The 23301-nt window shown below is 49.4% G+C and overlaps 2 protein-coding genes across 2 annotated transcripts in view; one reads left to right on the top strand and one right to left on the bottom strand.

The window, feature by feature from the left end:
* The window catches only part of MYH16 (myosin heavy chain 16), a gene marked incomplete at its 5' end in the record, with an annotated part of 60658 nt that extends 49538 nt beyond the window's left edge, over positions 1-11120 (bottom strand). Inside the window, 9 exons of the mRNA XM_082712701.1 lie at positions 160-263; positions 1725-1823; positions 2104-2167; positions 3199-3291; positions 4047-4143; positions 4467-4494; positions 5123-5279; positions 6979-7122; positions 10911-11120. Coding sequence (XP_082568827.1) covers positions 160-263; positions 1725-1823; positions 2104-2167; positions 3199-3291; positions 4047-4143; positions 4467-4494; positions 5123-5279; positions 6979-7122; positions 10911-11120 — 996 coding nt within the window. The remainder of the gene's footprint in view (positions 1-159; positions 264-1724; positions 1824-2103; positions 2168-3198; positions 3292-4046; positions 4144-4466; positions 4495-5122; positions 5280-6978; positions 7123-10910) is intronic.
* The window catches only part of KPNA7 (karyopherin subunit alpha 7), a gene marked incomplete at its 3' end in the record, with an annotated part of 118825 nt that overhangs the window by 63130 nt on the left and 32394 nt on the right, over positions 1-23301 (top strand). The window lies entirely within an intron of this gene.

The following is a 23301-nucleotide window of genomic DNA, read 5'->3' as shown; positions in this document are numbered from 1 at the left end:
CCCCAGAGATCTCCAGGAGAGAATGCGGGCTATTGCCTGGCTGCTGGGAGTGGTCCCCACCCCATCTGGATCCCCACCCCAGGTGACAGTGCGTGCAGGGCCCCCACCGTCTCTGTCCTGACTCTCCCTGCCACATGCCAGCCAGGAGGGTCCACTCACATCTGTGATCTGCAGCTCCTCCCCGTCGTCCATATTCTCCACCACCGTGACGCCCTGGCTCACCCAGTGGTACTCCTTAGGGTTGGGGACCAGCAGCAAACTCTCTGCCAAGAGCAGGAAAGCAGGTTAGCAGCTGAGTGACGTGTGGTTTTCTTCTCTTTCCATTTTAAGCCAGATCCCTAAATGCATCTCCTGTGCCCAGCGTGACGGTGGACATCAATGAGGTTACAGCGCTGGATAAAACAGGGTCCCTCTGGGATCACCCAGAGTCACAGAGGGACTTGAATAGGGGACAGGATGAGCTTTAGGGTAACAGGAGGGTCTCAGCAACTTGGTTGTGTCCTTGACTACTTGTGCCAGTACCTGGTGCCTATTGGGCCCCCTGTAGATATTTTTGGAATAAATTAATTCCTATCTTTCTCTTTCCTCTGTCCAATAAATAGCAATTTACCCTCTAAGGCAGAAGGTAATACAGTGTCTGCAGTGGGCAGTAACAATCACTTGCACATGGTACGCACAGATACTGTTGCTTTTATAAAGCAATATACTCACTTCTATTTTTCTTCATATGTGTGCCCCTCTTGGTCTATCTTTGTTTTTCCACTTTTGGAAGAAACGTGGGTGCAAGAAATACTTTCATGTTCCTTCATCTCTACTGTTGGTAAAAACTAGAGCCCAAGAAGGAAGATAAATATTGGCTGTCACCCTGCTCTAGGGTTGGGGAGGCAATAGGGCCTGGCGGGGAGGGTGGTAGACAAGAGAGCTTGCACTCCACCGAAAGGGGCCACCACCACTCAACTGCCTTGATTAGCGCCTTGTGTAACAGCAGGCCCATGGCTACTGGATCTTTTGCTACTCCAGAGAAACCAAGAAGATGGTGGTGTTTTTTGTTTGTCTGTTTTATGTGAAGTCTTCCAATTTCAAAATGCTATCCATTAATTAAAAAGGACAGTGTGTCTGATGCAAATAAAGTCCAGTTGTGTGTGGGGAATGGAACCCAGGCTCTGGTAGGGTTAGGAGGTGTGTATGCGGAAGATTGATCTCTTCCCTCACTTTTTACCCTCAGCAGGTCTGCCATGACTAGTTGAGCAGGTTGGTGCCTGCACAAGAGCATCTAGGTGAGTGCGTGAGTATACTTTCCTCATCAGATAATGCACTCAGTGTGGGCTGTGTCCACCCAGAGGGGAGCCTCTTGTTATCGCACATGAGATGGTCCTGGGCTGACCTCTCTGCTCCTGTCTGGGCACTGGGCCCAGAGGCAGCAGGTCCAAGACCCGTACTGCAGGTCTGTGTCTCAGCCATGAGTTGCAGACATTCCAAAACCCCATCTGTGGTATGGGCCAGCAGTGGTGTTTGGTCTCCTGAGGCCATTGGGAAGATGGGATGTGAGTAGAACTTTGAGAAAGTTCCGTGTAACCTATGCATGTAACTCAAAGGGATTCCTGCAGAACCACGGAAGTGGGGGGTGGTTGTTACTGGACCCTCTGTCCTCGGGAGCTGTTTTGTTACTGAAAAAAGAGGAAAAGCAAGTTGAGGGGCAGGCAGATAGACACAAAGATCTTTACCAATAAGTTCAGGTTTCTTGTTAGAGAGAATCTGGTAGAAAATATGGTAGCCCCTCTCAGCGGCTTGCTGTGAGATGACACGAGATTTCTCTAAGAGATCTGGAAAGGAAGGTGCAAACATGTCCATGAATACAGTCCCGTTCTGCCTGGAGTGCACGGTGCCGCAGCCAATGGGCTCCCCTTTCCATACAGCCCCACGCAATAGCCAGTCCAGGGGCCATTCCCTCTGCCCCGGGGCATGGCTGCTGGGGGCCTGACTGTCCATGGCGGGGAGCCCGGGAGCAGGGCCAGCACCCCCAGGCATGAGACAGCCCTGGGCCCCACACACTGCGTAGCTGGTCCCGCCCCGCAAGAACCCTCCAAAAGGGGCCAGACTCACAGCTCTCAATGTCTGCTCCAGCCAGTTTGCCCGTCGTTCCGAAGTGGATTCGGATGAACTTGCCCTGAGCAGGGAGGGGGGGGTTGTGAGGGGGGATGCAGGGAGTTCTAGACCAACAGGGTCCCTCACTGGCAGCTCCCCTGAATTCCAAGGGTCCTACTGGGAACGTAGCTGGGCCAGACATCACTGTTCGTGGAGCTGCGGATTTCCCACACAGAAGGGTAGAGAAGATGGACGGGGCTTGGAGCCAAATTTAGGGTCTGTGGGGTAGCCCCCCAGGGCATTAGTGGGGAGAGGAGCACCGGCAGGAGGGTCTGGGGCCTCTGGGAAGCATGCTTAGAGGCACACATGGGGGAGTTTGGCCAGCGGGTGTAGGAAGCACACTACGCAGTCTCCTTACTGACATACTGCATCCCTCTTCCTGAACTTCGGCAGAACCACCGCGAATCTCCCGGAAATAGGTGTCTCTGTGTCTCCATCTCTGCTGCTCCTGCCCATCTGCCCCTTGCCTCAATTTCTCACCTGCCTTCCCTTCCTCCCTGTCCAGCTCTGTTTCCCTAGGCTCCCTGCCAGCCCACCGGCTCAGGCGATGAGGGGCCCCAGCAGGAGACTGGGAATCAGGAGGGAAGCCCGGGCATTCCTCCTCCCTGGACAGCACCTCCGGTAGTGGAAGGCAGAGCTCCTGCAAGAGGACTGAGCTAGCTCCAGAATCCACCAGGGCCCTGGGGACAGCACATTTCGGGCATCCCTCCAATGGGCCAAGAGCAGTGTTTGGAGGGGAGGAAGGAGGGGAGGTGTCTACAGCTTTCGGCCAATGCGCATCTCTGGCTCCCCTGACTTCACTGCTTTCTCCATCACCAGGTCTCTGCTTTCAAGCTCCTGGATTTAAGTACTGATGTGGTTCTGTTTGATATAGAACCTGACAGATAGGACGTTAAAAATCTCGGGAAGGAGATGCTGTGACTCTCTTCATTCTATTTGCATGTTTAAATCAGCCCCAATTTCCTTACCTGGAATGGGGTGACACCTATCCCCCCCTCCCCCCACGGGGCCACCGTTGTGGCTGCTCACACCGTTGTGGCTGCTCACACTTACAAAGCGAGAGGAATTGTTGTTCCTGATGGTCTTGGCGTTCCCGAAAGCCTCCAGCACAGGGTTTGCCTGGATGATTTGATCCTCCAGGGACCCCTGACCCAGAGAGAAACACAAGGTTGGGTGCTACCTGGAGAGTCAGGGCTTTCACAGCATGTGGCTTTGGAGCCAGGAGCCAGGAGGGGAAGGGCCTTGGGAGGCCTGGAAATCAGGGCAGGAAGGAACCCGGGAAGAGGGCCACCACCTGATGACCATTCCTGTGGCCCTGACATGGGAGGGGCACCTGGCAGATGACAGGCCTTGCTTCTTAGCTGTCCTGTACTTTGTGATTGCGGGAGAGACTCCTCCTGAGTGAGCCTGAAAACCCTTCCCGGGGCATCCCTGGTCTTTCTTACAAACTCTCCTTTGCTTTGTGGGCTTTTATAGATGCCACTGGCCCAGCTGTTGCTCCTTGGGCCCCCTGGCCACCAGGGTCTGCCGAAGCAGCTGAGGGAGGAGCTGGTGTTCCCCCTTTCTCCCCTGCCAAGCACCAGTGGCTCTGCCACATGCCTTTCTGGGGACAGACGTGAGCTGGGACAGTAGAATAGATCCTGTACGAGGAGACCCAGGTCTGTGGCTTCCTTCTCCCTATGTGGTTCATCCTTCTCTCCAAGCCCGTCTACTCCTCTGTAAAATGGCCCAAACCCACAGGACAGCTGTGAGGGTCACATGGGCTCTGCTGTGTGTGCTCTCCTGGGTGTGCCTTCCCATGTGTGCCCCCCATGTGTGCCCATCTGTGCGTACCCTCCGGTGTGTGTCTGAACACAGGGTGGGCTGGCATGACAGACTCTGAGTGTGTCCGTTGGTCCTACCTTTCCATCCGAGGACTGTTTGCCAGTTCCTCCGACGTTTGCAAAGTACTGAATGACCTTCTTCGTGTTCTCAGTCTTGCCAGCACCAGATTCTCCACTGCAAGTGGAAAATAGAAGCAGACAAGTGAAGCACAAAAAGGGGATTGGCCACAGAGAAGCAAAGCAGTAAAAGTTGCAGCCTGAGTGTCACCATGATTCACCCTCAGCCGGGACAGGGACAGACAGTGGGAGGTGGGGTTGGGGGACACAGAGCCCCCGCCCAGTTTCACAGGTGCAGCCTTGATGTCCTGCTAAGCCCACTCACAGCCTGCAGATTTCCATACAAAGTCCCACCAATTAATTCTAAGAAGGCTTAATTACATGTGTAAGACACAAACCTAATTATATGTATATAGACTGAGAGACAGAAGGGACACTTACGTGATTAGCATAGACTGATTTTCACGATCTGCAGGGAAGAAGACAGCAACAGGAAGATGTAATTAGGAAACACTTAGAAACTAGACATTTGACATCGCCATGGCCAATCAGTCCGCATCTGCCTGCATCCCACTCAATGCATCCCGGAAGGTAGGGTGCAGCGACCACCAGAGGCCCAGCCCCCTGTGTCCGGTGGGGTCCATGGCCACGTGCTTGCCACTGCAATGTTCACGTCTGCAGAAAGGCCCCAAATTCACCAGCCCCATTCTATATATTTATCCAGTCATAAGCCACATAAAAATCACTTCATGGGCCACCATGCCACAATGCAGAGATCATACAGGGAATGGTTAAGTGTTGACTTAAATCCTGGGCAAGTTACTTAACCTGGCCTTCCATGTTTCTGTAAAGCTTAGAAAGGATGCGGTGTGAGGTAGGGCTGGTACTTAGCAAGTGCCCTGCACCCTTACCGAGCCCTGGTACCCAGTGTTAACATCACACCCTGCTGCTTCTCAGCACGTAGTGAAGAACTTCAATGGGTAGCGTGGAGTCCGGGTTGGGATTGGGTAGCCCGTGGTTCTGAAATGTTCAGAGCCAATGGCAAAAAGAGTTTTTGTCGCCCACCCTGAGAGCCCTAGAGGTCCTGCTGTACTCACTCATGAGCATGTCGTGGTAGGCGTTGTCAGAGATGGAGAAGAGGTGGGGTGGCATCTCGGTGCGCTTTTTGCCTTTGTACATGTTTGCCACGCGGGCTCCGTAGATGGGCAGCCACTTGTAGGGGTTGACTGTCACACAGAACAAGCCCGAGTAGGTCTGGTGGGAGGTGAGGAAGACAGTGAGCTGGCCTTTCCTCCTGACGTCCTCTTCCCTCCCAGCCCTAGTCTGTCCTAGAGCAGCCTGGGTGGGGAGGGCGCTGCCAGCCTGGAGAGGTACAGCAGCATCCCCACCTGGAGGCAAAATCTGTATTGGAGCATCTAGTCAGCGAGCAAAACAATCCTTCGCTTTCATATATTTGTTTCATTTTCTTCTGGTTTAATTATTTGCATAGATAACACAGTCACTGCAAGGGCAAATGTGCAGGAAAAGGTCTCCCCAGCTCCTCGGTGTCCCAACTCCTCCTCCCTCTGGGGAAGCACTGTGTTAATTTCTCACACCCCCTTCCATGGTTTTTGATGCGTATACAAAGAAATCCAGGGATGTGTTCTTACCCACCCCACTTCTTGTTTTTAAAGCAAAAGATAGCTCTCTATAATACTGTTCTATATCTTGCTTTTTCCGTTTAATCTATCTGGGAGATTTTCATGAGAATTCACAGGGAGACTTCTGGGGTGTTTTAACAGCGGCAAAGCCCTCCCTGGGTGGACACACCCCCCTCCCCCACTCCACCCCCAGTGGGCAGCTGGATTTGAACTACTCTTAAGAAGAGGCACCATCTTCTCTTTTCATCACAAGGCAATTTTGTAAGGAAATTGTCCCATTAAGGAGAAAAGGAAATCAGAAAAACCAATGAAGTACTAGAAGAAAGGGGAGAAAAAGGGAGGGCAGAAAACAGCCCCGTCCGTGGGTCCCCAGCCATGAGTTCCAAACTGTCTTTCTCCTTGCTGGACCCTCACATCCACCTGAGAGCCCAGCCCCGACCCCGTGCCTCTTTTCAGTTAGACTTTAAAACCTTCCGCCTTGACCCAAATGGGAATAAACGCCTCCCTGCCTGACGCCAGCTTCTTCTTAGCATAGCTGCCATATATGTATTAAGTTTTTAATGAGGAATCTTATTAAATAGAAAGTGACCCAAAGGAAGAGAAACAAAGATGAGATAGAGCTCACTTAAGGAGTTGAGAGTAGGACACACAGTGTATTGCCCTGAAACCCCTGCCACAGAGTCACTCTTTCCCGCCAGTCCTGTCTGAGGGTGGGGGTGAGGACAGACAGCAGACAGATGGATGGATGGATGGTTGGATGGACAGATGGACAGGGGGTGACATCTAACAAGGCCATATGATGTCACCAGAGGGAAAATTAGTCTTTTTTTTTTTTAAAGATTTTATTTATTTATTTGACAGAGGTCACAAGTAGGCAGAGAGGCAGGCAGAGAGAGGAGGAAGCAGGCTCCCTGCTGAGCAGAGAGCCCGATGCGGGACTCGATCCCAGGACCCTAAGATCATGACCTGAGCTGAAGGCAGCGGCTTAACCCACTGAGCCACCCAGGCGCCCCGGGAAAATTAGTCTTGATGGGAGAGTCTGCAGTGGGGTAGTGAGGACAAAGACTCCTGGGTGGCAACCTCAGCAAAAGGTATACCAGCTGCCCGTGGAGATGGCACCATCACTGAGACATTGAAGGCTTGGAGTGGAAGTTCTAACGCGTCAGAAACATGGTTCTGTGCCCTTGTCTGAGCCATATTGTGTGACGGTTGCTAGGAAGGTAGAGTAGCAGCTGTGTCCTTCCCATCAGGAGGGGTGCAGAAGGTCAGCAGCCACCACCCCTCGTCCCCACCGCCAGCCCCGGGGAACTCACATAGATCCTCATGTTGGTGTAGCGTTGGCGCAGATTGTTCAGGACGCTGGCCTCATTCAAGAAAGTCATGTCTGCCATGTCACTGGCTTGGTAGAATTTGGGTGGGTTCATCTGCTGGACATCATCCTTCTTCACAGTGAGAGTCTGGGTGGGGGAGTGTCAAGGCACAACAGGAATTAGGGAACAGTATAGTCTGCAGCCATGTCAGCCTCTGGCACAAGGTACCACAGACTCTCTGGTATCTTGGAACGAGCTGGAGTCAGGTGACCAATGGGCCTGACTCCTGATCCAGCCATGTCCCACTGTGAGGCTTGGGCTGATGAGAGACCTCCAAGGCCACCCGAGTCCAGATTACTCTTCCTCTGAAAGAGGGATCACAGGAGCTTCCTTGGCTGGTGGCGGGGAGAACTATATTAACTTAAGCAGGATCCTATAAAATACCTTATAAGCTATTAAGTTCCATCCCTACATTCAGAGCACCTCTGGACCCTGCTTCTCTTCCTGCCAAGTCCGTGCTGATAGCTGAGCAGAACTTGCTTTTCAATCCCAGTGACACTTTGCAGAGGCGTGACTCTTGGCTCTCTGCCTTGAGAATTGGCAGTGGTTTCTAAACAGCGTGAACTTTTTCATTGAAAAAAAAAAAAGGAGGGGCGCCTTGGTGGCTCAGTGGGTTAAAGCCTCTGCTTTCGGCTCGGGTCATGATCTCAGGGTCCTGGGATCGAGCCCCGCATCGGGCTCTCTGCTCTGCGGGAAGCCTGCTTCCTCCTCTCTCTGCCTGCCTCTCTGCTTACCTGTGATTTCTCTCTGTCAAATGAATAAGTAAAATCTTAAAAAAAAAAAAAAAAAGGAGGAGGCGCCTGGGTGGCCAGTTGGTTGAGAGTCTGGCTTTGTTTTCCTTTTTAATTTTTATTTATTTATTTATTTATTTTTAAAATTTTATTTATTTGACAGACAGAGATCACAAATAGGTAGAGAGACAGGCAGAGAGAGAGAGAGAGAGGAGGAAGCAGGCTCCTTGCCGAGCAGAGAGCCCGATGTGGGACTCGATCCCAGAACCCTGAGATCATGACCTGAGCTGAAGGCAGAGGCTTAACCCACTGAGCCACCCAGGCGCCCTTTTTTCCTTTTTTAAAAAAGATTTTATTTATTTATTTGAGATAGGAGAACATGAGTGGGAAAAGGGGCAGAGGGAGAAGGAGAAGCAGACTCCCCAGTTGGTGCCAAGCCCAACATGGGGCTTGATCCCAAGACCCTGAGATCATGACCTGAGCCAAAGTCACACGTCTAACCAACTGAACCACCCACGTGCCCCTGAGCTTCCAACTCCTGATTTCAGCCCGGCTCATGATCTTGGGCTTGTGGGATCAAGTCTCTCATTGGGTTCCATGCTCGGTATCTCGGTATGGAGTCTACTTGTCCATCTCCCTCTGCTCTTTCTCTAGCTCTAAAATAAATAAGGGGTTGCCTGAGTAGTTCTATCAGTATAATAATAATACTACATATATATATATATATATATATATATATATATATATAATACTGTAATATATAACAATAATAATAAAATAAAGTAAATAAAATCTTTAAAAAAAAGACATTTCCCTGCTCCCCTCAAGCCACCTTAAAGAATAAAATTGAGGGGCGCCTCAGTAGCTCAGTGGGTTAAGCCTCTGCCTTCGGCTCAGGTCATGATCTCAGGGTCCTGGGATCGAGCCCTGCATCTGGCTCTCTGCTCAGCAGGGAGCCTGCTCCCCCCCCCCCTCTCTCTGCCTGCCTCTCTGCCTACTTGTGATCTCTGTCTGTCAAAAAAATAAAAATAAAATCTAAAAAAAAAAAAAAAGATTTGGGGCACCTGGGCGGCTCAGTGGGTTAAAGCCTGGGCCTTCAGCTCAGGTCATGATCCCAGAGTCCTGGGATTGAGCCCCACATCGGGCTCTCTGCTTCCTGCTTCCTGCTTCCCTTCCTCTCTCTGCCTACTTGTGATCTCTCTGTCTGTCAAATAAATAAATAAAATCTTAAAAAAAAAAAGAGAGAGATTAAATTTAAAAAAAAGAATAAAATTGAAAGCAAGTGAGCAAGCAAACAAGACCAAAATAATAATAATAATAATAATGATAATAATAATAATAATACAATGAATCCTGAGCAGTTAATGTGTCAGGGTGAAAGTAGTAGTACAGGGTTAGGATCCTGGAGTGTCTGTGCACGGCAGGCAAACCCCATCCTCCCTCTGCGCCCCAATTTCTTCATGTGTAAATGAAAACCAGCACCATCTCTTAAGTTCCAGCATCTGGGACCAAAGCTTAAGCCATGTGATCCAGAAAATAAACATCTTTGACAAGCTGCCTATAGCCCGAGATGTGGGGCTTGAACACGCACTGGGATTTCTGGGACTTTTAATAATTTATGAGTCCACTAGGCAGATAACTTGAAACCTTGACAGTTCTGGAAAATCTACCCACTAATGGTCACCACACCCATGGTAAATCAAGCTGGGTTTTATTCCGAGTCCATTTCGGGGAGTTCCCAGATCTCTGGGCCTTGCCTTCAGGCAAACACTTCTCTCTCTCCCTCCCTCTCTTCTCCGTCTGTCTGTCTGTCAGCGGAGGCAGAGGACAGGAGCCTTTACCTTACTCTTAGAGGTCAGGTGAGTCAGTCTTTGTCCCAGACCTGCGGTGTCACAGAAGTAATGCGCGGTCCTTAATGTCTATCCTAACCAGGCCCCCTGGGGATCCAAGCTCTCGTACATTACACCTCACACCACCACAGTGCTCTGCCCTTCTGAAAAGTAGGTTCTCCGGAGAAGTCAGCTTGACTTTCATGTTCCAGTCCCCTAGAACCTGGGGATAGCCTCATCTCCCTGCTGCTGCTCCCCTTGAAGTGAAGCAAAGCACAGATCTCAGCTCAGCTGCTGCATGTTCTGATCGCAGGTCTCTGGCCTCTTGTATTCCTGACATTGACTGAGGACCAACTCACACTCCTGCTTCTTGGCCCACCACGAAGAAATGGTCTTGTGACTTGGGGACATGTGGGTGTTTGAGTGCAATACAGCTAGGTTTGAATCGGAGCTCGGCATTTGCTGTCTTTGTGACCATGGGCCACTTACGTAGGTCCTCCTTCATCCTTTATAAAATAGTAACTCCTAAAATCCCACTACATAAGATTATTGAAAGGATTAAACGAAACATCCAGTGCCTCACCAGGAGTCTGCCATAGGGTAACGGTTTAATGAACCAAACTTTCTATCCATTCTCTCAAGTCACCCCCACAGTCAGAAAACAGTGGAGACCAGTAGAGAGAGAGGTGTGCTGGTAAACCAGCTCTAAGGGTTGGTGTGTGCGTGGGGGGAAATCCCTGATTTATACCATTTGTCAAGACATCAAGCTGCCAAAAGTTTAATTCTCGGCTGCAAAGTCCCTGGTTGTTTAGAATTGAGTGTTGGGTCCTTACAAGCCAGGACAAGCCAGCTCCAGCACTGCCGCCGTGCAGCAAGAGATGCTGAGCCTCCATCTGTGGGCACGCAGGTGGAGAGCTCCCTGAGTCAGCCAGGGTGTTCTGAGCCCTGCCTTACGTTCCTCATGTTGCTGTGAGCACACAGTGCAACTGCGGACGTCTGCGATGCTTACTGCCGTGCCCCATGAAATCCCCATGAAAGTAACTCTCACACAATCTCGTGCACACGCATGCTATTTCAGAGCATACCATGTACTTGCGTGTGTCCTACCATGTTGGAGTCTCTACTCGGGGAGAGTCAAAGCTCAGGGAGGGCAGGTGTCTTGCCCAGGGCCATAGTTCAAGTGTAGTCAGGTCAGCACACAGGACTCAGGGGCATCTGCCCTCTTACCATCCTGCCTCTTGAGCATGGACAGCAGAGCCTGGGTGTCTGCCACTCCCTAAGCTTAGTGTCTTCCTGGAGATTATTCCCCACTCACCTGGTTGTTGACTGTCTTCACGGTGACCTGGTCACCCTGTTCAGACTGGATCTCCCCAGCAACGAAGCCCTCTTTCTCGTCTTTGACCCAGCAGGACTTCTTGATGTCATAGGGCTTGTTCATGGCTTCGATCCTCTCCTTTTCTGGAGGTGCCAGGAAGGGCATTGGGTCCACATCGTCCCCACATTCACCTTTGTATCCACCAGGCATCGCGGCTTGGCTGATGGAGGAGCAGGAGGGAACCAAGGGAGGGAACCAGGGCTTCCCTGGGTGCTGTAGGGAAGAGCAAGGACAGTTCACCAAGACTGATGGGTAGGTTGCAACAAATGCCCCAAGAGAGGTGGGGTTGCTTCTCTCAGGTCACTTTGGAGGTCTTGTGGCATTAGGTCTTAATAATCAAGAATTAGAAATTAGTTAATAGCACCTCAGAGTTGTTATAGCCCCCCACCAACTGCAAAATACTTTTGCCACCTGTCCTCTCATATGCCTCTCACACTAAGGCTGTGAGGTAGGGATCAGGAAACTCATTTTATGGAGGAGAAGAAGAGAGCCTGGGGAGGCTAAAGCAAGGATTTTAACCATGAAACTGGTATGATAAAACAATTACTACTTGGTTTTGCTTTCCCTTAAGGTATGAACAGAGGCCACAAGGCACAGTAGGACCCCAGTAACACAGTTCCTGTTGGGTTTGTCCCCAGCAGAAAGCACAGCTAATCTTTCGTTTTAGCCTGGCTGTAGACATCTTAAAATATTATTTACCCTCATCTCAAATTTGAAATCATGGTCTTATTAGATCCTGAGTTAGCTGTTATTTAAATCTACTTACAAAGAAGTATACTTTTAATTACTATATCACAGGGTAACTTGTAAATATTTTGATAACTGTGTTTTAATACAATCGGTTTCCTTTGCAACCCCATGTATTTTTTTTTAATGTATTTTAAAATAGTAATCTTTGCTGAGGTCTATAGGCTTTGCCAGATGCTAAGCAAGTGGTTGGTCCAGAATAATTGCCCAGATTCAGGGATTACCTCTCTTAAGATGAGGCCAGCCTGGAGGCAAGCCTGGGCCGCTAGGTCTCCAAACCCAGAGAATTTCACCAAACCACTAAGAAGAAGAACTGGGGATTCATGGCAGCAAAGAGAGAAGTCCAGGGGGATCCCAGTTTGTTTTGGGGGTAAAGAACCTTCTCAGAAGTTTGGGGAGGGTGTGGTTCTGAGGCCCTTTGTCAGCAGTGCTGTTCTAGAGGCCGAGGACAGCGCCCAGCTCTAAATAAGCCAGCTGGGGATGGAGGGTCTCAGAACTGTGCCTCCCAGGATCCCCGCTGCCCTGAGCTATCCTCTGGAGGGCTCCAGCTTTTTCTGTCAAGGGCTCTGGTGTTTCCAGAAGAAGCTGACAACCAAGAGATGGCGGCAAAACCAGATACTTGCTCCTGGTCTCATCTCTCTGTGAGGTCCCTCTCTCTTCGGGTTCCCCAGCCCCAAAGCTGGTCTGTTTCACAGGAAATGAGAACGAGAGGAAGGGGGTAGGCACCCTGTGCCACCTGATGATGCCTGTGTTCCCACTGGACACAATGAACGTCTTACATTCAGGTAGTAAGGTGCATAGGATTACCAAGGAAACAAATGGTATTAAAATATAATTAACAAAATTAAGTAAACCTGCTTGATACAGTAATACGTATCCTCCTTCCCTAACGCATCAAATGACATGTGGGTCTCACAACCCCACAGCATTCTGCAGCAGTGATGGGAACCAACAATTTTTCGAGCTCTCTGCAACATTGTCCTGTGCTATGAAAACGTAAGTCACAGGTGCTGGGGACTGTGATTTGTCGCCTGTGTTACAAAGGGGAAGGAATGAATGATACATTTCTGTTAAAGGATGGAATTGTTTCCCCACTGAAGACCCCAGAGCCTGGGGCGAGAACCCTGCCTGACTCATCCTGAATCCTGTCCCGGGGGAGCACTGAGCTGGGAGTCCTCAGTGTGCCCAGAGCTCCTAGCAGTGCATCCAGCACCCAGGAGACTTGGCCCTCCCTCGGCTCTGCCACAAGTCACCTTGGGCAGTGTGCAGGCTGCATTCTGCCTCCTCCCCCTCCCCCTTTCTGGAAGAGAGGATCGCTCAACATAAACTTCCTTTTGTCATGTGTTGTCCCCAATGGCTCAGTTGCATTGTCTTTTTGCTGCCTCATTTTCCTGCTTCTGTTTAACACAGATGGAAGCCACCAGGGAAATGAGACCAAAATCCACATGAAAAAGAAAATGCAAGTATCAGCAAAGTCAGATTAAAATGCATTAGAGTTGCCATTAAAACAAAGCAACTGCTCACGTCTGAGGGCTAGGAACCTTTTTAAATTGTTCTAATGTGGGAGGAAGGGCCAGAAATTCTCCTTTGTTTATTCCGATTAGGCTGCTTCTGTGTTTTGTTTTTTTTTTTTGACTATGGTTTTGCCAGGAACCATAAGCTAAGCTGTCATTGCTATTGTCCTGGCCTGGGGGCCTGGGGCATAGAACCCCTGGGACCAGCCCTCCACCCTCCCAGCTGTACAGGCTCTGACGCCAGGTTCCACCCATCTCAGTGACCTTAGTCCGTTGCTCAGCAGTGAGTCCAGCTCTTAGTAGTGAGCCCAGGTCCCCCTGTATATTCAGGCTACTCCTAGCCCTGCAGACAACAGCTCTCCCCAGGCATCTCTGATAACTAAGACCCACTTTTTCTTTCTTTTTAAAAAATTTTAAAGTTTATTTATTTATTTATTGGGGTAATTTCTCTACCCAACTTGGGGCTCGAGCTCCCAACCCTGAGATCGAGTCGCGTGCTCTTCCAACTAAGCCAGCCAGCCAGACACCCCTCAGACCCCCTTTTTTAACATCATAAACCACAGAACATAGAAAACACTCAGCTCAAGAAAACATTCAGCAAAAGCTGCAAGGGGCCTGGGGGTGGGGTGGAGGAGCCGAGATGCATTACCGTGTGGAAAGGGCAGGGCTGGGATTGAGCCCTGGGGGAACCCAGCACCTCGCTCCCCCAACCAGGGAAGTCAGGTGGTGCAGTGCTGGTCAGGGTTTGAATCCCAGCGCGGCCCTTGTCTCACCGTGGAATGCAGGTGGAATGCAGTTCGAGCCCCAGCAGCTAGCTGCCTCCTTGCCCGCAGGTCCAGGCTCCTTGGAGCGCTGAATGATATGCATCTTCTGCAGCCCAAGGCTCAAGAAATGCTCGCCTCCTGCTCAGCCTTGCTAATCTCTTGTCAGTCCACCCACTTTCCTCAGGTGGCTCCTCCAGAGCACCCATCCGCCCCCCCCCTCCCCCCCCCCCCGCAGCCTCGATGGTACCCACCTGAGACCACACTGGAAGAAACTGGGTGCCGAGCAGAGGCTGGCCATTCCCTTTTATACCTGCCCAACAGGTCTGAGCCAGCAAAACCTTAAAAAAGAAAAGAACCCCTTAGGGCTCTGGTTGCTCAGCTGGCTTTACCTTCCAGAGTTAGACTGGATGCTCCCAGGTCCCTCAGGGGGGATCAGTGAATGCTGTAATTTTAGGACATTCTCCTTCCTCCCATTGCCCTTGTGGGGAAACTGATGACCTCAGCCCAGGGGTGCAAACTGTGGGCAGAAATAGAACAGTTGGCTAATGTGTTTTCTCCTTAGAGCTAGGACTCTGCCCACGGAGGGGATGACTCTCAAGGAGGAAGACCTGGGTTGACTCATCCAAAGCCGTTGGCATGGATGAGCCCAGATAACCAGTGGGTTGATGATTTTGTCAGTCTGGAAGGCCAATGTGAACTTAGACTTCACTCATTTGACCACGGCCGTGGGCCTCCTCCAGCTCGTTACGGCCAGCAGTGCCAGCTTTAAGTCCCAGAGCCCTGCCTCCAATTCCTGCATGGATTCCTACACATTCCGTGACCTTGCGCAAGTCCTTGCCCTTGCTGGGCTTGCCTTTCCCATCTGCACCCTTCCGGAGCTCAGATACAGCTTCTGGGTCTGGAGGGAGAAGCTGCCTGGGGGACATTCTTCCAGGCTGTGCCTACAGACGCCCTTATCTCCAACCCGCCCCCCCCCCCCCCGCACTGTTTTTTTTTTTAAAATTGAGACAAATTAACATAAAATTAACCATTGTAGGTGAGTAACTCAGTGACATTTATACATTCATAAAGTTGCACAACCACTACCCCAGCCTGGTTTCAATACGTCATCTGCCCCAAAGGAAATCTGGTACCCCCCCACTTTTTAAAGATTTTTATTATTATTACTATTATTATTATTATTATTGTTGTTTTTTCCGAAAGAAAGAGAGAAAGAGAGAGAGAGAGAGAGGCAGAGCGAGCGAGCACGCGCTCTGGCAAGTGTGCCCACAAATGTGGGGGAGGGGCAGACGGAGAAGAAGACTTCCCACCAAGCAGGGAGACCAACACAAGACTCAATCCAGTATCATGACTTGAGCTGAAGACAGACATTTAATTGAGTGAGACGCCCAGGCGCCCAATCTGGTACCCTTTAAACAGCTTCTCAGGCTGGGCAACCACCAATCTGCTTTTTTCTATCATTATGGTTTTACCTATTCTCTATATTTCCTAGGAACGGAATCCTCCGAGATCTAACCTCTGGTTCCCAGCTGCTTTCCTTTAGCATCATGTTTTCAAAGCTCATCCAAGCTCTAGCAGGTGTCAGGACTTTATTCTGTTTAAGGCTCAACAGTAATCTGTTGTAGAATCTGCAACATTTTATCTTCTCACCCACTGATGGACGTTTGGGTTGTTCCCACTTTTTGGCTACCGTGAACTGCGCTGCTATGAACATAGGGTTGCAATTATTTTGGTTCTCAATTTTTTTTCTTCTGGTTACCTAGGACTAGACTTGCTGGATCAGTTGTAATTCTATGTCCATTTTTTTTTTTTTTTAAGATTTTATTTTGAGAGCGAGAACGCCTGCGTGCATGGGAGTGGGGGGCGGGGCAGAGGGAGAGAGAGAGACTCTCAAGCAGATTCCCTGCTGGTCCCAGAGCCAGACCTGGGGCTTGATCCCACAGCCAGACATGGGGCTTGATCCCACAGCCCTGCGAACACAACTTGAGCCGAAACCAAGAGTGGGATGCTTAACTGACTGAGTCACCCAGGCGCCGCTGTGTTCAGTTTTTTGAGGAACCACCTGTTTTCACAGCATCTGAATCATTTTACATTCCTGCCAATGATTCACGATTTCTCCAGATCCTCAGCACCACTTGTTACTTTCCTTTTTGTTTTGTTTTGTTGTTGTTGTTAATTATGGTCATCCTAGTGGGTGTGAAACGATATCTCATTGTGGTTTTTATCTCTATTTCCCTAATGACTGATGGTGTTGAGCATCTTTTCATGTGCTTGTTGGTCATTTATGTATCTTTGGAAAAATGTCTGTGCAAGTCCTTTGCCCACATTTTAATTGGGTTGTTTGTCTTTCTGTTGTGGAGTTTTAAGAATTCTTTATATATTTTAGATACTGGATCCTTTTTTATTTCTGGCAGAGAGAGTGAGAGTGTGTGTGAGCGGAGGGGCAGGGGAAGTGGGGAAAAAAGGGAGAGGTGGAGGGAAAAGTAGAGAGAGAATCTCAAGCTGACTCCACACTTGGCTCAGAGCCTGATACGGGGCTCGATCTCACAACGCTGAGATCGTGACCTGAGCCGAAATCAAGAGGCAGGTGCTTAACTAATTGAGCCACCCAGGCGCCCCTAGATATTAGATCTTTTTTTTTTTTTTTTTTTTTGATAGACAGAGAGAGATAACAAATAGGCAGAGAGGGAGGGGGAAGCAGGCTGAGCAGAGAGCCCGATGTGGGGCTCCATCCCAGGACCCTGAGATTATGACCTGAGCCGAAGGCAGAGGCTTAAACCACTTAGCCACCCAGGCGCCCCGATCTTTTTTTTTTAATTAAAGATTTTATTTATTTATTTATTTGACAGAGGGAGATCACAAGTAGAGAAGCAGGCAGAGAGAGAAAGGGGGAAGCAGGCTCCCTGCTGAGCAGAGAGAACCCGATGCGGGGCTCGATCCTAGGACCCTGAGACTATGACCTGAGCCAACGGCAGAGGTTTTAACCCACTGAGCCACCCAGCCGCCCCGCAGATACTAGATCTTTATCAAGTATATGATTTGTAAATATTTTCTCCCATTCTGTAGACGTTTTCAATTTCTTGATAATGCCCTTTGATGCACAGAAGTTAATTTTAACAAAGTCTAACCTATTTTGTTGTTGTTGTTGCCTATGCTTTTGGCATCATAGTTAAGAACCTGTTGCCAAATTCAAGGTTTTGAAGATTTGCCCCTGCGTTTTCTTCTAAGAGTTATATGGCTTTAGATTTTATATTTAGGTTGTAGCTGCCTTAATTCACTCTTAAAAGAAAAAGGAACCCACCTGAGCACAGAACGGATTTCCCTTTTTTTGTCCCTCTGGGTTTGGGCCTGGGAAGCAGCTACTTTACCGAGATAAACAAAGAACTTTTTTATTTAATGCATATTAATGTTTTGCAGACACTTGCTTTTGTCGACTGATCCCCGCAGCATTATTATTGTGTTCTGAAAACGAATCTGTCAGTAAAGAATTGGATTAATAAGCAATTTCGACATGGACCCTTTCCTATCTGCCTGAATACTTCACCCCTCGAGGATGGACCCCATTTCTTCTGTACTGGGCCTCAGTTTCCCCAAAGGTAAAATAAGAGTTTGGCTGAGGTGCCTTCAATGCTGCTGAGGTGCCATTCACGCCGATCAGCTGCTCCCCAAATTCTGATCACCTGATAGGGTCATTGTCAATCGCTTTAGCCTCAGAACTTTTCATAGGCAGAACTTTGTGCAGAAGGAGGGAGAGGCAGAGGGAGAGAGAGAATCAACAGAGATAAATGGAGCTTCTCTGGGGAGAGCAGGGGAGATGGTCTCTCCATAGCCCACCACCCTCCCGGGGGGGCCTTTAGAGATAGTTATCCTGGAGAGGCTGCAGGAGTCCATCCTTAGAGTGCTCCCCCAGAGCCAGCATCCTTCCAGTTTATTTCCACACGATCTTCATCCTCTGGCTGATGAGAGCGGGGGACAGTGAGAAGAAAGGGGACCGCACTCATAGTGGTTCTGAGAAGGAATGTTCCCTGGCAGGAGGTTTTCAGTCCGGGCCCCGGCAGGAGAAAGCATACTCCAACGTAGTCACAGCCTGGAGTTTAAGGGAAAGCCTATTGAATAAGGTGGGGCAGGGTTTAGGGGAATGGGCAGGAGAGGCCATGGGAAAGCTACCACACCCCAGAAAAGTGGGAAAAGTGAAGTCCTCAGGAGGATGGCCCAGCAGCTACTGCCCAACCAGACCCAGCAGGGCCTTGCTCAAATCTCCCCACCTGCTCACCCATCTTCTCCCCTCATTTCCTCTGGCCACACCCAACCAGAAGCTGGAGAGCAGGGACCTGGGGAGGCAGCCAGTAGAGGTCAGCCTCCTGGGACACGGGACAAGTGGAGGAAACACAAGGTACCTAGTACCTGCCCCTCTGTCTCTCCTGAACTTTTCACTAGGGAGTTTTTGTGGCTCATGTTCTAGAAAGTTCCATCTCAGTAGGAGTGCTTGGTTGGGAGAAGGACCTCAAAGTAACTGTCTGGTGAGTACTACCTCCCAAGAGTAGGTGGATACACGCGGTAGTTTCTGCTTTTAAAACTGCGGTAAGAATAGCACTGGGCTTGTAATTATCTGGCTCATGAAGATATCTGGGGGAAGTTTTGTTATACCTCTCTATAGAAAGCAAGCTGACTTAGACGCCCTAGGGGGAGAAAATTCCCTGGAGTCATGGCTTGGTATTGATACAACAATAAAAACAAAGCGTTCCTGAGTCCATTAGCTCATTTGGATTTTTCCAGCTTGACCCTGGGCGGGTGGGTGATGCAGATGAGTAATGACTTGCTTTTAGTAGATGAGAAAACAAGTTCAGAGAGGTGAAGCAATTTGCCCAAAGACACACAGTGAGTGAGCGTCTGAGGCGTGGTCCTATTTTTCTTTCCAACGCTTATCACTCTCAATAGCACGTCATGGATCTACTAGACGGTTTCTGAGCTCTTTCCTTTGTCGAATGTAAGCGTGGTGAGGACAGGCATTGGCCTGGGAGACAATAGAGTGTGTTGACCAAAAACTGGACTCTGAAGCCAGATTTTCTGAGTTTGTCCCTTATGAGCTCTGTGACCTCTCCCCACTTCAATTTTCTTGTCTGCAAAATGGGGATGGTAGAGGTACTTACCAAATAGGTTTGTTTGTTCAGAGAAAGGAGGGAGCTCATGTAGAGTGCCTGGCATCTATTAGATGATCAATAAATATGTGTTGTGTGGAGGAAAGCTGGAACTGTACGGTGGGAACAATACTCCAAGCACAATACTGTGTTCGGTGATAGTTGAGATGGGAAGTTTTCTTGGCATTTACATCCAGAAACCCTTGGACTTAGATACATGGGGAGCCGGGCCCTGCCCCCTAAGGGCTGACTTAGGAAATAGGGCTGCTGGCCCTCGGTGTATTCCTTTCTTCTCCCAGTTCTGTGAGCTCTGCACTAAGTTCTTTGCTGGACCCTAGCAGTGATATCCAATAAACTAGACACTTTTTCTCCCGTGGAGGGCTTTGCACTGTGGTCCCTTAGCCTCTGGGGGGGGGGGGAGGACTGGAGAGGGCAGAGGAAACACAGCAGGTAAAGGTGAAGGAGTGGCACCTGGTCAATCCTGCGCCAGCCTGAGACCCCCGTACTCAGTGCCCCGGGATGGCCTCTCATTGCCAGGACCAGGGCCTGGGCCCAGAACCTTCGTGACAACAGAATTCTCAGTCAAGAGATGTTGAAGAAGGTCGGACCCTGTCCAGATCCAGGGCCAGGAAGCCAAAGTTACTTTAGTTTTCCTGCTGTGTGTGCCACGCCCTGGGCTGGGAACCAGCTCCTCCTGGAAGAGGTTCCCTTTCTATGAAGCAAAGGGCCAGTTGTTGAAGGTCCACAGGGGATGGTTTCCAGCCTGTGAGAGCCCCGACAGTCACTCACTCAGGACGTTTCCTGGCACCTAGGTCCTACTGCTTACAAGACCAGCCTGTCTATCCATGATGGTGGGGGGTGGGGTATGTGGTTGGGGGGTGGCCTTCTCTCCTTGCTTGAAATGAGAAGTGTGGCTTTATCCAATCAGATACTAAGTGCTTGCTTCTAGAACATTCTTAGAACACAGAAACATCCCAAGTGGAAAGAGTTCCATGGCTTTGAGTCTCAGTTCTGCCTTTTCTTCCTTATGAAATTGGAAAAGTAATAATAATGATAATGATATTGGGGCACCTGGGTTGCTCAGTGGGTTAAAGCTTCTGCCTCTGCCTTCAGCTCAGGTCATAATCCCAGGGTCCTAGGATCGAGCCCCGCATCGGGCTCTCTGCTCAGTGGGGAGCCTGCTTCCCCCTCTCTCTCTGCCTGCCTCTCTGCCTACTTGTGATCTCTGTCTGTCAAATAAATAGATAAATAAATCTTTAAAAAAATAATGATAACGATAAATGACCATCGATAGAAAAATCAAGTGGGATTATTTACTTGAAAGTGTTTTGTTTTTTTTTTTAAGATTTTATTTACTTATTTGACAGAGAGACAGCAAGAGAGGGAACAAGCAGGATGAATGCGAGAGGGAGAAGCAGGCTTCCCGCTGAGCAGGGACCCCAATGCAGGACTCGATCCCAGGACCCTGGGATAATGACCTGAACTGAAGATAGCCACTCAATGACTGAGCCACCCCGGCGCCTCCTGAAAATGCTTTCTTAAACTTTTCACTAACCACCACCAACTCATGATGTCAAGCATCTTTTCACTTGTTTATTTGCCACCCACGTGTCTTCCTTGGTGAGGTGTCCATTCAGATCTTCTGTGGGCGTTTTGTCATCAGGTAGTTGTGTGTATGTTTTTTATATTGAATTTTTTAAAAAGATTTTTTAAGTTTACTTTTGTGTGTGTGAGAGAGAGAGAATGAGTAGGGGGAGGGGCAGAGGGAGAAGCAGACTCCCTGCTGAGCTGGGAGCCAGACAAGACACTGGATCCCACGACCCTAGATCGTGACCCAAGCTGAAGGCAGATGCTTAACTGACTGAGCCACCCCGATGCCCTTTTATACTGAATTTTAAGAATTGTTCATATATCCTACATATAAAACCACTGTTGGATATGTATTTTGTAAATATTTTCTCTCAGTCTGTGGCTTGTCTTGAAAATGCTTTTTTTTTAAAAAAATGATTTTATTTATTTGACAGACAGAGATCACAAGTAGGCAGAGAGGCAGGCAGAGAGAGAGGGGGAAGCTGGCTCCCTGCTGAGCAGAGAGCCCGATGCGGGGCTCAATCCTAGGAGCCTGGGATCACAACCTGAGCCGAAGGCAGGGGCTTTAACCCACTGAGCCACCCAGGTGCCCCTTGAAAATGCTTTTAAGTAGGAATATGCTGCCTACTTGTTAAGGGTCTCCCCAAATGACACAGAATGGACACCCCAAGAAACTCTACCTCCATCTACTAATGCTTATCTCCTGGGAGGCTTCCATGGAGCGAGTTGGGCTTCTCTGAGCAAGGTCAAAGGTTGGAGCCAGGAGTTCTGATAACTTGGTTTGGGGCTGGAGATGGGAGGGGAAGGAAGAGAACTGGAATGTATTTATCATGCTTCTGTGTTCCTTAGCCGGTTTCTGCAGGTGTCTGCAAGGTTATGTCCTTAGCAGCCTGATCCCTGCCCTCTAGGGGGGCATCGCATTGCCACCTCTCTGTGCCAGCTCCACATGCCACACAGTTTGAATGTGTGGGTTATTGTTAGGCTGGTAGGGCAGGGTCCTCCCAGACCCACAGCCCTGGGGCAGTTTAGGCTCCAGGACCCTCTGATCTGGAAAAGCCATGGAGACAACCCTGAGGCTTCTGACACCTACCTCCAGCCTTGGGCCCAGAGCTGTCCCTCACCAGGCCCCGCCCAGCCCAGGCTCCTGCCTCAGCCCCTTGGATGACCTCTTTGGAAGCCCAAGGGTCATCCTTCCTACTCCCCTTCCCCCTTTCTCAGGCAGCTCTGAGCTGGCTTTCCGCAAAATGTTGGAAACAACTTAAATGTCCATCCGTAGAGGATGAGTTAATAATGTGAATAGAAAAATAACATGAAAGATATAAATAATACACATATAGGTGAAGTTCAATAAAGGTACAATGGATTTTTTTAAAACCAACAATGAAAAAAAAACCCAACAATGTAAATTCATATGCAATGGCATTTCAACAAAGCCCACTGCTTAGTGTTGTTTTTTTTTTTTAAAGAAAGATTAAGGAATAGTTTGAAGCCAGTTTTGCAAAATGACACCCGTGTGAACAAATGTGGCAAGAGCTTGTCTGAAAGGATGCTCAGCCCGATGATCCAACCCATTAGCTCTGGGTGGGGAATTTCAGGTGATTTTTTTGTTAAACCTTCTTTAAAGATTTTATTTGTTTATTTGGAAATGAGAGGGAGGGCTGGAGAGAACGCACAAGTTTGGGATGGGCTGGGGAAAAGGGAGAAACCGATTTCCCTGCTGAGCAGGGAGCCTGATCTAGGGCTCTACCAGGACCCTGGGATCATGACTTGAGCCGAAGGCAGCCGCTTACCTGACTGGGTCACCCAGGCGTCCCAAGTTAAACTGTCTTTAACGTATCAGTATTGCCTGAAGTTTTTTCAATGAGGACTGTTTTTAGGCCCCGGAGTTATTTTTTTGGGGGGGGAAGAGGAAACAAACGTCAAATCAATGTGTCTCAAGATGCTCCCTTCGTTTTTTTGTGCCCCAGGGTGGTGGTTGCAGGGTCCTTCCTGGTAAGGTCCGGAAGCTACATTCTCAGCTGTTGTTTGCCATCTTGGAGGAAAGGGGATCCGTGTCCTCCCAGGAGGGCTGCAGGAAGAAGCCTTGGCAGGTGGAGGAAAGTTCACATTGTGCTCCTTGAAGACCAAACATGGACACAGAGCCTGAGGCCCAGAAATAGCCCCTCGCTCCAGAGACCCTTGGAATCCTGTAGGGTCATCTCAGGAAAGGGTGAGCCCCAACAGGCCACTGCTGGAATCTTCCTCGCAGGCTCTGAAATGAAAGAGAGGCCTTAAGACAGGCTCTTCTGAACCCAGTGCTATGCAGCTGGGACAGAAAGAACATGGGACCTGGACAAGGAGTTCTCCAAAGTCAGCTCAGCTTGAAAAGTCTCTGATTCCAAGCCAGCTGGAGATTTCCTTATTAATGGTGAATTTTATGCGAGCCAAGAAACACGGTGATCAAGGCTGCTGGAGATCAATTTCTCCAGCTCCATTTCTTTCTCTTTCATACTGCACTTAGACTTACATCTCAATTTGATTTTATTTGACACTGAAGTACCATTTTTATTTTATTATTTCAAAAATACCTAAAAACCTT

This window comes from Mustela nivalis, assembly GCF_964662115.1.
Source record: "Mustela nivalis genome assembly, chromosome: 19".
Taxonomy (NCBI): Eukaryota; Metazoa; Chordata; class Mammalia; order Carnivora; family Mustelidae; genus Mustela; species Mustela nivalis.
Note: the sequence above shows the minus strand (reverse complement) of the source record. Positions and strands in the feature narration are given on the sequence as shown.